Source organism: Loxodonta africana, chromosome 2 (assembly GCF_030014295.1).
Source record: "Loxodonta africana isolate mLoxAfr1 chromosome 2, mLoxAfr1.hap2, whole genome shotgun sequence".
NCBI lineage: Eukaryota > Metazoa > Chordata > Mammalia > Proboscidea > Elephantidae > Loxodonta > Loxodonta africana.
Genome location: NC_087343.1, coordinates 57204253 through 57221513, shown reverse-complemented (window position 1 = coordinate 57221513; position 17261 = coordinate 57204253). Strand labels below are relative to the sequence as shown.

The 17261-nt window shown below is 39.1% G+C and overlaps 1 protein-coding gene across 2 annotated transcripts in view; it reads left to right on the top strand.

Annotated features, from left to right (window-relative positions):
- The window catches only part of ARL15 (ADP ribosylation factor like GTPase 15), a 528587-nt gene that overhangs the window by 272188 nt on the left and 239138 nt on the right, over positions 1-17261 (top strand). For both annotated transcript variants that reach the window (XR_010318523.1, XM_010588142.3), the window contains exon 4: positions 14110-14318. Coding sequence is in view for 1 of the 2 variants with exons in the window: in XM_010588142.3 (XP_010586444.1) it covers positions 14110-14318 (209 nt within the window). In the remaining variant the exon portion in view is untranslated. The remainder of the gene's footprint in view (positions 1-14109; positions 14319-17261) is intronic.

The following is a 17261-nucleotide window of genomic DNA, read 5'->3' as shown; positions in this document are numbered from 1 at the left end:
CTGCTGGGTCCTTCTTCCTAGTCTGTCTTAGTCTGGAAGCTTAGCTGAAACCTGTCCTCCATGGGTGACCCTGCTGGTATCCGAATACCGGTGGCATAGCTTCCAGCATCACAGCAACACACAAGCCCCCACAGTACGACACACTGACAGACACATGGGGGACTGCATAAATTGGTAAAAATCTTTATTTTCTTCATCTTTGGCCTTATTGGTTTGTGCGTAAATTTTAATTATAGTCATATTAACTGATCTTCCTTGTAGGCATGTGGATCCTATCACTGACAGTGTTGTACTTCAGGATAGACCTTGTTCTTTTTGACAATGAATATGATACCGTTCCTTTTCAGTTTGTCATTCCGGGCATAGTAGGCCATATGACTGTCTGATTTAAAATGGCCTATACCAGTCCATTTCAGCTCACTAATGCCTAGGATATTGATTTTTATGCATTCTGTTTCATTTTTGACAACTTTCAATTTTCCTAGATTCATACTTCACACATTCCACATTCTGACTATTAATGGATGTTTGAGGTGTTTCTTCTCATTTTGAGTTTTACTATTTACTATTTAGGGAAGGTTTAATTTACTTAAAGGTCCCTAGGAGGCGCAAAATATTTCCACTAGAGTACTAACCCAAAGGATGGTGATTCGAACCCACATAGTGCTACCGTGGAAGAAAAAGCCTGGTGATTTGCTTCCATTAAGATTACAGCCTAGAAAACCCTATGGAGCAGTTCTACTCTGCATATATGGGGTTACCATGAGTTGGAATGGACTCAACAGCAACTAACAACAGCAACAATACTTTACCTAACTATAGCCTAGCTTTTTATTTATTTTTTTTTTAGTGGCCAGTGTCCATAATAAAAACTTAAATATGTATGCCCTAGTCCTTCCCAAATTGTTGGAATTTAATTTTTTAAAACAAGATTGAGTCTGTTTTATAGATGATAAAAAGAATCAAAGGAAGCACCAATCATATCCTTAGTCCTTCCCAAATTGTTGGAATTTAATTTTTTAAAACAAGATTGAGTCTGTTTTATAGATGATAAAAAGAATCAAAGGAAGCACCAATCATATAGGCTGAGGTTCTGTAGATGGGAGGAGTAAAAAAAAGAGTTTAAAATTATTATTTTTCCTCTCCTTTCTTTTCTCCTACTCTTCTCCCTATCTCCCCCACCCGCCCGCCTCCTCCTTCTCCCTCTTTGAATATTTTCTCCCTATCCTAGAAACCATTCCTCCTTTATTCCCAAGCTACATCCTTCACTAAGATTTGAAGGCTTATGTACATTTTGGGTTCTCTAAAACTGGCTTAAACCTCTATCCATAATTTCTGGGTCTCCAATCCCATTAAGTTTCCCAGAGGGAGATGATTTTCACTCCCTTACAATTTCTTAAGACTGTGGTGAGAGGGTGGAAAGAGGAGACAATCTAGTCTTCTTATTCCTCTCTATCTGCTATAGCAGTTGAGACCTTCATCTTGGTTATCTTGCTGTAGGATCCTTCAGTACATACCTTCTGGCAAGCCATCTTTTTTGGAGAGAAGTGACTGCAGCCATTCCTATACCAGCAAGGCTCTTTTCTTTAGTTGTCATTCTATTTTGTTTTTCCTTTCTGATAGGATTTTAAATCCCAAACCCATTGCTGTTGAGTCAATTCTGACTCTTAGCAACCCTATAGGACAGAGTAGAACCGCCCCATAGGGTTTCTAAGGCTGTGATCTTTACAGAATCAGACTGCCATATCTTTCTCCCGTGGTGTGGCTGGTGGGCTCGAACTGCTAACCTTTCGATTAGCAGCCAAGTGCTGAACCAGTATGCCACCAGGGATTCTACAGTATCCACTAGCTACATGTAAATAAATTTAAATTAAAAATTCAGTTTCTCAGTTCCACTAGCCACATTTCAGGTGCTCAGTAATCATGTGACTACCTACCTACCTACCTACCCTACAGTATTGGGAAGCAGGCCGTATGTGCCTTATACATTTGTTTGCCAACCATGCGCTCTTCCTGCGAGGTATTTTCCTAAGCACCACTATGCCAATTTCTTTTACATGTTGCTGTAAAAAAAAAAAAAGTTAGCATAGCATCCTTACCAAAATACCTTGTGGTGAGTGGACACAGCTGGCAAAAAAATGTAGAAGGCGCACATTATTTGCATAAAAATGCAGTAGATAAAGAATATTTTTGTTATCGCAAAAAGCTCAATTTGACAGCACTGGCCTAGAGATCAAATATACTATAGGGACAACTTTGAGGCTGTTGGCTCCTGTAGGATCCCTATTATTTTTTAGTTAATTGGGTCCATCTTTCAAAGAACAACTTTTTTTTTTTTTAAGTTTTTTAGGTGAAAGTTTACAGCACAGATTAGTTTCTCATTCAAAAATTTATACACAAATTGTTTTCTGACATAGGTTGCAATTCTTACAGTATGTCAGCACTCTCCCAGAACAACTCTTTTCAGGAACTTATTCATAGCCTTTTAATTTAACACGAAAGAACTTAGCATCCTTTTGTTTTGTTTTTCATTGTACTTTAGGTGAAAGTTTACAGAGCAAATTAGTTTCCCATTCAGTAATTTATGCACAGAGTGTTCCGTGATATTGGTTGCAATCCCCGCAATGGGTTAGCACTCTCCCCATTTTCACCCTGAGTTCCCTATTTCCATTTATCCAGTTTTCCTGACCCTTCCTGCCTTCTCATCTTTGCTTTCAGACAAATGTTGCCCTTTGGTCTCATACGGTTGATTATTCTAAGGATCACTTTTCACACAGGAGTTATTTTTTTATTTCATGGGCCAGTATGTTATTTGGCTGAAAAGCGAACTCTGGGAGTAGCTTCAGATCCAAGTTAGAAGGGTGAATAAGGGCCATGGAGTTCCTCCAGTTTCTATCAGACCAGTTAAGTCTGGTCTTTTTTGTGAATTTGAACTTTGTTCTACATTTTTCTCCCACTGTGTCCAGGACCCTCTATTATGATCCTGGTTAGTGTGGTTGGTAGTTATAGCCAGGCACCATCTAGCTGTTCTGGTCTCAGGCTAGTGGAGGCCAATTAGTCCTTTGGATTAATTGCGTCCTTGAGTCTTTGATTTTCTTCACTTTCTTTTGCTCCAGACAGGAAAAGACCAATAGTTGTATCTTAGATGGCCGTTCACAAGCTTTTAAGACCCCAGATGCTACTCACTGAAGTAGGATGTAGGACATTGACTTCATTAGCTGTATTATGCCAATTGACCTAGATGTCCCCTGAAACTATGGTCCCCAGCCCTCAAACCCAGTAACTCAGTCCCACAAAGTGTTTGATTATGTCTATGAAGTTTCCCTGACTGCTCCCTGTGTGCTCCATTGTATATATGTGTCATGGATTGAAATATGTCCCCCCAAAAATGTGTATATCAACTTGGTTAGGCCATGATTCTCAGTATTGTATGGTTGTCCTCCATTTTGTGATCGTAATTTTATGTTGAGAGGATTAGGGTGAGATTGTAACACCACCCTCACTCAGTTCACCTCCCTGATCCAAGGTAAAGGGTGTTTCCCTGGAGTGTGGCCTGTACCACCTTAGAGATAAGAGGAAAGGGAACCAAGCAGAAAGTTGGTGACCTCGTACCACCAAGAAAGCAGCACCAGGAGCAGAGCACATCCTTTAGGCCCAGGGTCCCTGCACCTTAGAAGCTCCTCAACCATGGAAAACTTGAGGACAAGGACCTTCCTCCAGAGCCCACAGAGAAAGCCTTCCCCTGGAGCTGCCACCCTGAATTTGGATTTGTAACCTACTAGACTGTGAGAAAATAAATTTCTCTTTGTTAACACCATCCACTTAAGGTATTTCTGTTAAGGCAGCACTAGATGACTAAGACAATATGACTATTCATGAAGTACATAGTAATATGTATGTAGAAATATCCAAAACTTAGTTTATATATGCATATGGGTGTACTCCTATGCACCCTCCCATACATATTCAGCATACAAATCTGCCATGTATCTACTCGTAAATTATTGTTTATTATTACTTTTACTGCAGGGTTGTATATGTTGTAGTATTAGCACAATTGCCTTTATGCTTGCATACCCGTCAGTGTCTTTCTTTGCCTTGGTCATGTTGTGCTGACTTCCCTCATATTGTGTATGGGGCAATAGCCCTTTCCTTCACCAAAGTTAACGTGTCTACTATCTACTTGGTGGTTTTCCCTCCCTCCCCCTCCCACCCCTGGTAACCATCAAAGAATGTTACTTTCTGTGTATAAACTTTTTTTTTTTTTTAACTTTTTATAGTAGTGGTCTCCTTCAGTATTTGTCCTTTTGTGACTGATTTATTTCACTCAGTATAATGTCCTTTAGGTTCATCCATGTTGTGAGATGTTTTGCAGATTCATCGTTATTCCTTTTCATTGGAATCTTAGCATCCTTTTGGCTGCAAATGACAAAAATGTGACAAAATTGGCTTGAATAATAGATGTTTACTGTGCTCACAAGAAGCCCTGGTGGCACAGAGGTGAAGAGCTCAGCTGCTAACCAAAAAGTTGGCAGTGGGAATCTACTAGCCACTCTGGAAACCCTATGGGGCATTTCTACTCAGTCCTGTGGGGTCGCTATGAGCCAGAATTGACTGGACAGCAACTGATACTGTGCTCACACAATAAAAATACCCATTGCCCTCGAGTTGACTCCTACTCATAGTGACCCTATAGGACTGAGTAGTATTGCTCTATAGGGTTTCCAAGGCTGTAATCTTTACAGAAGCAGTCTGCTACATCTTTCTCCCCCGTAGCAACTGGTGGGTTCAAACTGCTGACCTTCCAGTTAACAGCCAAGTGCTAAACCACTGTGCCACCAGGGATCCTCTGTGCTCACACAATAAGGAGTCCTTAAAATGTAAGTGGTTGGTTCTGCTCCTCCGCAGCATTCTCCAGGACCCAGGCTCCTCCTGTCTTCTCATTCAGACATCCTCAGTGTATTGGCTGGATCTCCTTCAGGGTTGCTGGCAGAATAAGGCTACTCAAGGCATCGCCCTATCACCCGATGAAGTTTAAAAGCTGAGAGAGAGGGGAGACCCTCTTCGGACATCTTTTCTTTTGTTTTCAATTGAGGAGCAAATCTTTTCCAAAAGCTTCCAGTACGCCCTTGCTCGGTTCCCACTGCCCAGAACTGGATCAATATTTCCCATGCCGGGAAAATGGAAACCTAGCATTTTTAACCCCTGTTTTTTTTTTTTTAATGGTAGGCTGGCTCTGCTGGTAAGGAGTATGAGCACTAGGAAGACTGAAATTTTTGTTTTGTTTACTACTGTATCCCCAGCACTGAGGATGGTACCAGGTCCAGTAAATATCTGTTAGATCAATGAATGAATGAATAATTAGAGAATGTCATTGAAGTACTGCGTGCCACAGAACTGAACCAACACAATGAGGGCATGTTATTCTCCTGTCTTCTCCCACTACTTTGTTGTGCTTTGAACCAAACTGGTTGATTGGCTTTCAAATTGAGCTCTTAAATTCCCAGTCTAAGGATTCCTTACTAAATTTTAGTAAGTAAGGGAGTATCTGACCTTAGGTAATTATGACATTTGGCAACAGCCTGCACCTGGTACTTGAGTATTAAGAGCACCCCATACACCAGCTTTGAGTTTGACATTTAACCATTTTAGATAAAAATTGTAACTTAAGTGGTATAGAGCACACAATTTTCAGTTACTAGATTAAGAGTGGCTTCAGACCACTGTTAGATGGGATGTCCTTTGTTACTTTTTTTGGATTTGATTCGTGGGTTAGGAATGTTGCGATGTGAACATCAACAGGTATCCCTAACCTTCCCTCAGAGCACCTGGCAGCTGGGTTAATGACACATCCATTTCTCATTTAAATGTGGTGACTAAATTGTGGTCCACTAAGCTAGACTGGACAGCTGTATACCACCCTACACCCCACTGTTGGCTTCCTTGGCCCCCATCAGGGCTTTTAGACTAAAGCCATTGTGCAAGAGGCTGAACTGCAATTTAGAATTCCAAGCTCAAAGTTTGTGATGAAAGTTAGAAATACTAAGACTAGGCAGAAGAATAAGTAGCAGGAGATTCAAGAAAAGGCTGTTTTCATTATTAATAATAATGTATTACTCATATTATCAGGGAAGGAGCATTTTAAAAAGTTATGGCATTTCTCTTTGGGTTTGTTTCATCCACCAGCACAGTCCTTAGATTGATTGTCATTTTGTCTCAGTATTTTCAGATATATTACATCCTCTTAAACGTGGCAAATGAAGAGTATCTCATGAAAGAGATGACCGCGTGAGTTGGACTTCCAGTGTGTCCCACGTTTCCAGTAGACAAGTTTTCATTAAAAAAAAAAAAAGTAACCAATTTTCTTCTCTTTATATTTGACTCCCTGGACACCAAATAACACTGTAGCCATATTTATTCCCCCAGGTATATTTGTGGAAACCCTGGTGGTGCAGTGGTTAAGACTTCAGTTGCAAACCAAAAAGTCGGCAGTTCGAATCCTCCAGGCACTCCTTGGAAACCCTATGGGTCGGAATCGACTTGACAGCACTGAGTCCTTTTTTTTTGTTCTTTTGTTTTGTTTTTTTGTATATTTGTAGGCCTCAGTGTAATTAGTATTACTTTATAGAATTTAATGTAAGGGGAAATAGTGGCTTTCTAAATATCCCCTGTAGAATATGGATCAATGCCTTGTATAGAATAGGTATTTAATAACTATTCATTGAATTAATTGATTGTGGGAAATATTTTTAGACATATCGGGCATTAACATATATAGATACTTAAAAAAAAGGTTGCCTTCTAGTCGATTCCAACTCATAGCGACCCTATAGGACAGAGTCGAACTGCCCCATAGGGTTCCCAAAGCTGTAATCTTTACGGGAGCAAACTACCACGTCATCCTACCTCGGAATAGCTAATAGGTTTGAACTGCCAACACTTTGGTTAGCTGCCGAGTGCTTTAACCAAGTACTTTTTATTTTATTTTTAAGTTCCATTTTCCCCCCAGCTTATTTTTTTAGCTTCATCACCTCTCTTGTCAATGCTAGCTCCATTTCAAGCACATTAGACCTAAATGTGTAGCCTCAGGCAAGTTACTTCACCTTTTTATGTCTGGATTTCCTTATTGATACAATGACGATAAGTAACTGTACCTACTTTATAAGGCTGTCATGGGTAAATAAGTTAATACAGAGCAACCAATATTCTTGTCAAAACTGTTGGTCAATTCCAATCACCAGTTGGCTATGAATACAAAAGTTTGGCAAAAATAAACAAAACCATGTTGCGAGAATGTTGTTGAAGTCCCCTGTGCCATAGAAATGAACCAGGTGGGTTTAAAAGCCAAAGAGCAAGGCTACAAACCTAATATGTTTAGGTCTAATGGGCTTGAAATGGAGCTAAGATTGACAAGAGAGGTAATGAAACCGAATAACTCTACTACGACATAAGCTAGGGGGAAAAAAATGGAACTTTAGAATAGAATACCTCCACAAATTTTAGCACTTTGATACTTTGAAGTTATTGTGCTAATGGGTTTAACTATTTAGATGAAATTAAGCAAGGCTGTCCTGATGAGCAAGCAGTTGTATTAGAAATAATCACCAAGATAATGCCGATGTTATGGAAAGTAGTTTTGGTGAACATCTGGGTCACACTATTCTCTGAGTTAGGTTGAAATTCAATATGTAGAGAGTATAGTTTATTTCGGACTATTGGCCAGAGTCTAAAGGGATTTACAATATGAAATTTACAATAAAACATATTGTATATATTCTTATTATATGGAAAATCTGTGCTAGAACCATTATATTAATAAAGATTTTAATAAACTTATGTACAGATACATATGCACACAATATGTTTGATTCTGTTTTAAACATTTACCACTGGGTAACCCTGCCTCTGCTGTTATCACTCCAGCTTATGGATGGTTCTCCAACATATGGATAGTGTCTGGATATTGTTTGTAGCAGATGTTGTTGGTTTCCCACCCAGATCTTCTTTACTGGGCCAGTGCACCCATCTCCCAGCTGCTGTGGGTGTTGGCTGCTAATGACTCACACCTGTACCCTTCTCCAGGGGCCTGCCCTTGGCTGACAGAGCTGCCTCAGAGATGCCTCAACCAAATGTTTGAAAGATTATGAGATCATACCCCAAGTCCTTCCTCCTCCTCAGGGGTGGCTCATAGCCAATCATTATTTATGCAAAGGTATCACAGCCAAACCCTCTTGCATGTGGATTGGACAACTTCTCTGATTTAATCAAAGTTCTAGGTCTCCCCACAGGATCAAATTGTGGCTAGATTTCTGAGTCCGTATCTTTACCTAGCTTCTTCCTTCATCCTATCCTGCTGTCCCCATCTGAGCTTGCATATTTCAGTCCTGGTTTCTCATGATAGGACTCCTTCTATGAATTGGGTATACAAAAAACCTCATCCCAGGCTCTACTTCTAGGGAACCTGACCTAAGATAATGGCGATCTCTGTACCCCTGTGATTTTCTTAGTTCTACCATTACCTATGCAACTAACTTCGTATATTAAATACTCTGTGCTTTAAATTTCCTATTTTTCATTTTGTTTCCTTAGTTGGACCCTGAGTGACATACATTAACTCTGCTTCTATCCCATGTCGTAGCATATTTAAGATGGCACAACCTCAAATACTTAGAATCTGAAAAGTAGTTTCAAAGACTGAGTGAACTGAGTCAATTATACTTACCTCCTAGGGTTGTTGGTAGAGTTATATGAGCTATTCTTAGTAAAACACTTAGCACTGTGCCTGGAATAAAAAAAAAAAAAAACCACTACCGTAGTCGATTCCAACTCATAGCAATCCTACAGGGCAGAGTAGAACTGCCCCTTAGAGTTTCCAAGGAGCACCTGGTGGATTCGAACTGCCGACCTCTTGGGTAGCAGCCATAGCACTTAACCACTACACCACCAGGGTTTCCGCCTGGAATATACTAAAAAAAAAAAAACCCAGTGCCGTCTCGAGTCAATTCCGACTCATAGTGACCCTATAGGACAGAGTAGAACTGCCCAACAGAGTTTCCAAGGAGCGCCTGGCAGATTCGAACTGCCGACCCTTTGGTTAGCAGCCATAGCGCTTAACCACTACGCCACCAGGGTTTCTGCCTGGAATATAAAAAAAAAATTTTTTTTTTTTACGAAGTGTTTAATACATGGTCTGTCTGTGCTTAATAAATGGCAACTGTTTTGTTATTCATGTTATACTTTTGAGAGACTTGCCCCACTCAGGGTTAGATGCCTCATGTCTTACTCGCAGGGCCCTTAGTGAGTACCCCAATCACAGCACTTATTATACTTTATTACAATCTTCAGTTGTTACCTTGTGGTGCATTGGCTCTACAGGAGAAGAAAAACCCTTATTTGTTGCATTTGCTTATTTTTATGGTGAAAATACTCCCACATGGCAAATTCCAAGCTACCAATGGTATCACTGAACACAGATTTGAGAAGAAATGCACATAACTGACACCAGCCAGTGCGCCCAGTTTCAGATCCACTGTTTATATCCCTAATACTCAGCACAGTATATCAAACACAGAAGCTAGATGTTCAATAGGTGACTAAGATGTAGTTATTAACTGGTTAGGACTTGATCACATGCAGTGAATTGGTGAAATACCTTGATATCAAATTTTTATTATGTAACCAACAAGGAGCCCTGGTGGCACAGTGGTTAAATGCTTGGCTGCTAACCAAAAGATCAGCAGTTCAAACCCACCAGCTGCTCTGTGGGGGAAAAGACCTGGCAATCTGCTTCCATAAAGATTACAGCCTTTAAAACCCTATGGAGGAGTTCTACTCTGTCCTAAAAGGTCACTATGAGTCAGGATTGACTAAACAGCAACAAGTTTTAACTAACAATACTTCTTGCATTCCCCAACAGACACATATAAATTGTCCATGTCAGTCATAAGTCAGAGTAAAGGAAGCAGTCATCATGATGTAGTGGGAAATGCCCATGCCCTCCCTGGGCAGGTTGTCCACTAAGCCAGGTGCAAATCCCAGTTTTGTGACTTACTGGACACATTACTAGGATCAGTCACTTCACCTCATTCAGTCTCATTTTCCTCAGAGAGATAGGTTGCATAGTCTCTAAAGTTTCTTCCTATTCTCAAAACCCTTAAAGACTAATGTATGTATAATTTCAATTCCTCATTCATTTGCAAATAACTGTATTGAACTTTGAGTTATGCATTATGTTGTTGTTGTTGTTTAAAAAAAAAAAAAAAGCCAAATCCATTGCCCTTCAAATCAGTTCTGACTCATAGCAACACTATGTATGTACAACAGAACTGGACCTGCACCATCCTCATAATCAAACCCTATGTATGTACAACACTGCCTGGACCTGCACCATCCTCATAATCGTCGTTATGCTTGAGCCCATTGTTGCAGCCACTGTGTTAATCCACCTCGTTGAGGGTCTTGCTATTACACTGACCCTCTACCAAGCATGATGTCCTTCTCCAGGGACTGTTCCCTCCTGATAACATGTCCAAAGTATGTGAGACAAAGTCTTGCCATCCTTGCTTCTAAGGAGCGTTCTGGCTGTACTTCTTCCAAGACACATTTGTTTGTTCCTTTGGCAATCCATGGTTTATTCAGTATTCTTCTCCAACATCATAATTCAAAGGCATCAAGTCTTCTTCTGTCTTCCTTATTCATTAGCTGGCTTTCACATGCATATGAGGCTATTGAAAACACCATGGCTTGGGTCAGGTGCACTTTAGTCCTCAAAATGATATATTTGCTTTTCAATACTTTAAAGAGGTCTTTTGCAGCAGATTTGCCCAATGCAATATGTCGTTTGATTTCTTGACTACTGCTTCCGTGGGTGTTGATTGTGGACCTAAGTAAAATGAAATCCTAAACAACTTCAATCTTTTCTCCATTTATCATGATGTTACTTATGGGTCCAGTTGTGAGGATTTTTGTTCTCTTTATGTTAAAAAAAATTTATTTATTTATTTATTTATTTTATGTTGAAGTTCAACCCATACTGAAGGCTGTAGTCTTTGATTTTCATCAGTAAGTGCTTCAAGTCCTCTTCACTTTCAGCAAGGAAGGTTGTGTCATCTGCATAACACAGGTTGTTAATGAGTCTTCCTCCAATCCTGATGCCCCATTCTTCTTCATACAGTTCAACTTCTTGGATTATTTTCTCAGCATACAGATTGAGTAGGTATGGTGAAAGGATACAATCCTGGCTCACACTGTTCCTGACTTTAACCCACGCTGTATCCCCTTGTTCTGTTCACCTGCCTCTTGGTTTATGTACAGGTTCCTCATGAGCACAATTAAGTGCTCTGGAGTTCCCATTCTTTCCAGTGTTATCCAGAATTTGCTATGATTCACACAGTTGAATGCCTTTGCATAGTCAATAAAACACAAGTAAACATCTTCCTGGTATTCTCTGCTTTCAGCCAGGACCTGTCTGACATCAGCAACGATATCCCTCATTCCACATCTGTTACTGAACCTGGGTTGAATTTTTGGCAGTTCCCTGTCCATGTACTGCTGCAACCATTTTTAAATGGTCTTCAGGAAAATTTTACTTGTGTGTGATATTAATGATATTATTCAATATTTTCTTCATTTGTTGGATCAGCTTTCTTTGGAATGGGCATAAATACGGATCTTTTCCAGTCTATTTGCCAGGTAGCAGTTTTGCCAAATTTCTTGGCATAGACGAGTGAGCACTTGCAGCACTGCATCCGTTTGTTGAACATCTCAGTTGGTATTCCATCAATTCCTAGAGCCTTGTTTTGCAGCGTGCCTTCAGTGCATCTTGGACTTCTTCCTTCAGTACCATTGGTTCTTGATCATATGTTATCTCCTGAATTGAAAGAACATTGACCAGTTCTTTTTGGTATAGCCACTCTGTGTAGTCCTTCCATCTTCTTTTGATGATTCCTTCATCATTCAGTATTTTGCCCATCAAATCCTTCAGCACTGCAACTCAAGGCTTGCATTTTTTTCTTCAGTTCTTTCAGCGTAAGAAATGTCGAGCATGTTTGTGATGGTTAAGATTGTGTGTCAACTTGGCTGGGCCATGATTCTCAGGGTTTTGGCAGTTTTATAATGTTGTGATCACTTCCCCGTTGAAATTTGATGTGTAATCACCCCCGTGATGGAATCTGCTAAGTGGTACCGGTGAGAGTGGGGACTGTGGTGGCTCACTGCCCCCTCAGCCTGCATCTCTCCGCCTTCCGCTGCCTACTTCCTTCCTGCTCACCTTGCAAAGGTTGTTGGCTTGTTCTGGATCTAGCAGCTGTCTCTTGTCTGACTCTAGTTCTTGGGACTTGAGCTAGCAGCTTACCTGTCCACCTTGGGATTCGCCGATCTTCACAGCCTTTGAGCAAGAGTCCTGCTCCCCAACCTCCCTATCTTGGGTTCACCAGCCCCTGCAGCTACGTGACTCAGGAGAAACCTTGCAGTCTTGCCTGCTGACCTTGGTGAGTCCTCGACTGTCACAACCTGTAAGTGGGAGCCCTGCTCTCAGACTTGTTCATCTTGGGTTCACCAGCTTCTGCGGCTCGGTGAATTGGGGAAGGACTCTATCCTGATCCAAGGACTTGGGATGTTCCAATCCCTACAATCGCGTGAGCTGTTTCCTTGATATAAATCTCTCCTATTTTTTTATACATTTTTTTTTAATATGCTTTACTGGTTTTGCTTCTCTAGAGAGCCCAGCCTAAGACAGCGTTCATTTCCCATTTTCTATCTGCGAGTCTTTGCACGTGTCATTATACTTTGTCTTCTCGAGCTACCCTTTGAAATCTTCTGTTTAGCTCTTTTACTTCATTATTTCTTCTGTTTGCTTTAGCTACTTGACATTCAAGAGCAAGTTTCAGAGTCTCTTCTGACATCCATTTTGGTGCTTTTTTCCTTTCTATTTAATGACCTGCTTTCTTGTATGATGTCCATAATGTCACCTTACAAATCGTCTGGTCTTCAGTTACTAGTGTTCAATGTGGCAAATCTGCTCCTGAAATGGTCTCTAAATTCAAGTGGGATATACTCAAGATTGTACTTTGGCTCTGGATTTTTTAAATTCTCTTCAGCTTCAACTTGAATTTGGCATATGAGCAACTGATGGTCTGTTCTGCAGTCAGCCCCTGGCCTTGTTCTGTCTGATGATATTGACCTTTTCCCTCATCTCTTTCCACAGATGTAGTCAATTTGATTCCTGTGTATTCCATCCAGTGAGGTCCATGTGTGTAGGCCCTGTTTGTGTCAAACCACCGACCTTTCGGTTAGTGGTCTATCACTTTAACCACTGCACCACCAGGGCTCCTATTATAAAACTAAATGGGTTTAAACATATGTATCAAAGACCAAGGTTTTTATCCTCCACAGATTACAGAACTTTGATGCTTAAAGTTTTTTGTGCTAATAGTGTTAAGTCTTTAGATGAAATTAAGCAATGCTGTCCTGAACAGCAAGTAGTTCTATCAAAAATAGGACCAAGAGAATGCTATTACTATGGAAAGTAGTTTTGGTGAATATCTAGGTCAGGCTGTTTTCTGGCTTAGGTTGGAACTCAATTTTAAAGAGTAGTTTTTTTGGAGCCCTGGTGGTACAGTGGTTAAGAGCTTGGCTCCTAACTGAAAAGTCAGCAGTTCAAATCCACCATCTGCTCCTTGGAAACCCTATGGGGCATTTCTACTCTGTTCTATAGGGTCGCTATGAGTCAGACTCAACTCAATGGCAATGGGTTTTTGGTAGTTTATTTAAGACTACTGGGCAAAGTTTGAAAACATTCTTTTGAGTTTAAGTCTAAGAAGTATTTGTCCTGGCTCTTTCCCCCATATTTTGATAAGAAAGGCATCAAGAATAACTTTCAAACCTTTGTATTCCCCTTCAAGGCCATATCCACTTATTGGCTCTCATGCTTTCTGTGTTCTCATCCACCCTGACCGCTGCCTTTTCAGAATTCCTGTTCCGCTCCTTACCACAGAGTTTAGCACTTAATTTTTAAAAGCTGCATTGGTTTTCAGCAGGAGTTTCTATTTGGAACATTTTTCCAGTTGCTGAGAACTATTTTTAAAAGGAAATTTGTTTTTTTTTTTACAGGGGCTGATAATATTCGGAAATATTGGAGCCGCTACTACCAAGGATCTCAAGGGGTAATATTTGTATTAGACAGTGCCTCTTCAGAAGATGATTTAGAAACTGCTAGAAATGAACTGCACTCAGCTCTTCAGCACCCACAATTATGCACTTTACCCTTTTTAATATTGGCCAATCATCAAGACAAGCCAGCTGCTCGCTCAGTACAAGAGGTATGTCTCATTAACATCACAACTCTCTCTGTCTACCTGTGTTTGTTGGGCTTTTGCTGCCACATTGGAATCTGGCAAGATACATGTAATTAGGGAAATATTGATTATGCTGTTTTCAATATGAAACCTTAGTTTTCTTATAAATCGGAAAGCCTGTATCAATCTGATAGAAAATCTTGTTTTCATACATAACCCCCCTCCCATAAAGATTGTTTTTTTAAACTGTTTAGCAAAGGTTAAAGGACATTTCTGGAATTCTTCTCATCTATTTTGAAGGGCTGTAGGCCCAGTTGTTTAACATATTCTTTTAATTCACCAACTTACTTAGTTTGTTCTTCAGCTTTTCAAGGAATGTATCATATATATTACCAAGCATCGCTTGCCCTCAAGTGCCATGTTCTTGTCCCTCTCAAATTCTCATTGTTGACTAGGAGCAATGGATTCTATTCTATAATCAGCCAGGCTGAAAATAGATGTCTTAGGTTGCAAATTCCATGCCACCAAAATGTTTTTTAATATGAACCCACCCTTTATCTTCTTCAGTTAATTTTTCTTTGATTATATCCCTCTTATAAAAGTATGAGACTAGTCCTGGGCAAATAATCAGTGTCTCAGCAGAGCCTCTGATTCATGGTAGTAAAGTAATAAGATGTGCAAATAGTTTTTAAATCTTGACTTATAATGAATTGTAACTTTTAAATAGGATAAAATAAAAATGTTTGATGTATTCCTTTTTACCTGTAACTTTCAGAATGTGTCTCCCCTCTTTCCGCCTTCCAGAAAATTATGTGTTTCCTCAAGTAACTTTGGAATAAGATGATTAATGGGTATGGTACTGCTGTTTAGTCTGAAAAATGGAAATGGAGTCAAGAAATAACATGCTTTAACTCCAAACTTCCCCACACTTAGTGTGTGACCTGTGGGCAAATAGCTTTGTTCCTGTGCCTAGCTTCTCACCTGTAAAATGGGAATAATGCAGTTTATTATAAGTGAGTGGGATTAATTTGGATAACTTACTTGAAATTTAAAGTACTACAAAACAAAATAGAGATACCTTATATAGTTTTCCTTTATGCTTTAGAAAAATAATAAAGAAGGCAAGGATCTCTTCTTAAAGAGCTTATGTCTTTCTTTAGATGCTTCATTCAGCATTAAGTACTTAGTACCTTTTTTCTTTAAAGATTTTGTAAATACCTTATATATAATATTAAGTAATAAAGATAAAAATAGCAATAAAAATCCATTCAGAGCAATATTAATGTACAGATATTCAACTTTGTAATTATGGTCTCTAAGTGACCTGTTCTCAAGACCTTAGGCAAATCTTTTCATTTCTTAGCATCAGTTTTTCTGTCTGGAGAAAGGATATAATAGTATATAATCATAGGTAATTATGGGCATTTAATTGGTTTATGATTATAAAGTGCTTCTCTGAAAATGCATTGTTACTCTGGTATTCATTGTGGAAAATATAATACGTATAATATATATATATTGAAATATGCATAAGCAATATAAACATGTACGTATATATAATATCTAATATACAGTAGATATAACACAACTGATATAACGTCACATTACTTTATTCAAGTCATATCCAATAAATGAAAAGAAATTTTTTTTTTAATTTAAGAAAATGTTTATCTGTTTTTCTTAGAAATCATACGATTCAGGCTAGTAGGTTCGTTAAACCTAATACATAACTCATGGTACCTCTCGGTAGGAATTAAAGGCTGTCACATTGAATAAAGGAAGCTCTAAAATATTAATTGCTTCTCAGTGTGCCTTGTGTGTGTTGGCTGGCTATCTCTCATAGGAAAAGGAAAAAAATCTTTAAAAAAAAATAGACTGTATTTTTTAGAGCAATATTAGGTTTATAGAAATTTTGTGCAGAAAGTACAGATAGTGCCCATGTCCCCCTACCTCCTGCACGTCATTTCTGCTATTAACATCTTTCCCCGCCTCTTTGTGAAGGCGTTGGAAGTTATCTTTTAGTAAGGCAGAGGCTCTGAATGTACAGTAGTCACAGAAATGGTTTGCAAATGAGTCTAAACTTTTATGTACTGGAGCATGTGTGACTTTGGCCTTCCTTTTCATTTATATGCATTTTAAACAAATTTTCCTCAAATTTTTTGTTTGTAATGGAACTTGCAAATATCAGCTTAATGGCAGCTTAAGTGAAGCATTTTGTCCTATTGTTATATAAACACATGATACAGGTGTATTTTAGACTGATTTAATGGCAAACCTGGGCAAATTTCATTATAGGCCTCATTGAAGTTTATGGAAACGTGATGAAGTGCACACACCTGCTTTAGGTTTGGCAGAAAAAGGAGAGCTTCCTATTTTTCCCATTGCTTAAGGACAAAGAGATTTCTGTGTATACAGTCTTGTAATGTCTTGTTGAAATACTTTAGGAATGTTTAAGAACTAAATCAGTACCTTATTGTTAGCATAAAAATGGAGATGTGAAACTGAATCTTCAACTTTTTGGATAAACAATAACCTCAAAGTGGTTGGAGGCAGGCGCAGGTAGAAGAGGAGGTAGGAGATTGAACAGTGAGCAAAGTCACGTGTTCCTTGAAATATGTTTAGAAGTGGTGGCCTTTTTATTATCCTTTCTTTCCGTGTATCCCATTGCTTGTAAACATTTTTATTTATTTGCACCTGCTAATTTGTGTGCTTTATGTGGGATTTCTAAATGTTAAAAAGATTGTGTTTTGTGCTGCAAAATACCTGTGAAGTATAGGCAAAATTCTATTCTTTCAGAATCAAGGAAAATATATTTAGTTTACCAAAATTTTTGATGCAGTTAAGAAAAGAATGAGTCACCACGGCTATTGATTCTTTCCTCCCCTAATGAAATGCTTACATTCTCTGCTTAATGCATTATGCAAAAATTGTACAGTTTTTTATTGTCACTAGAGTCAAACTTCAGGA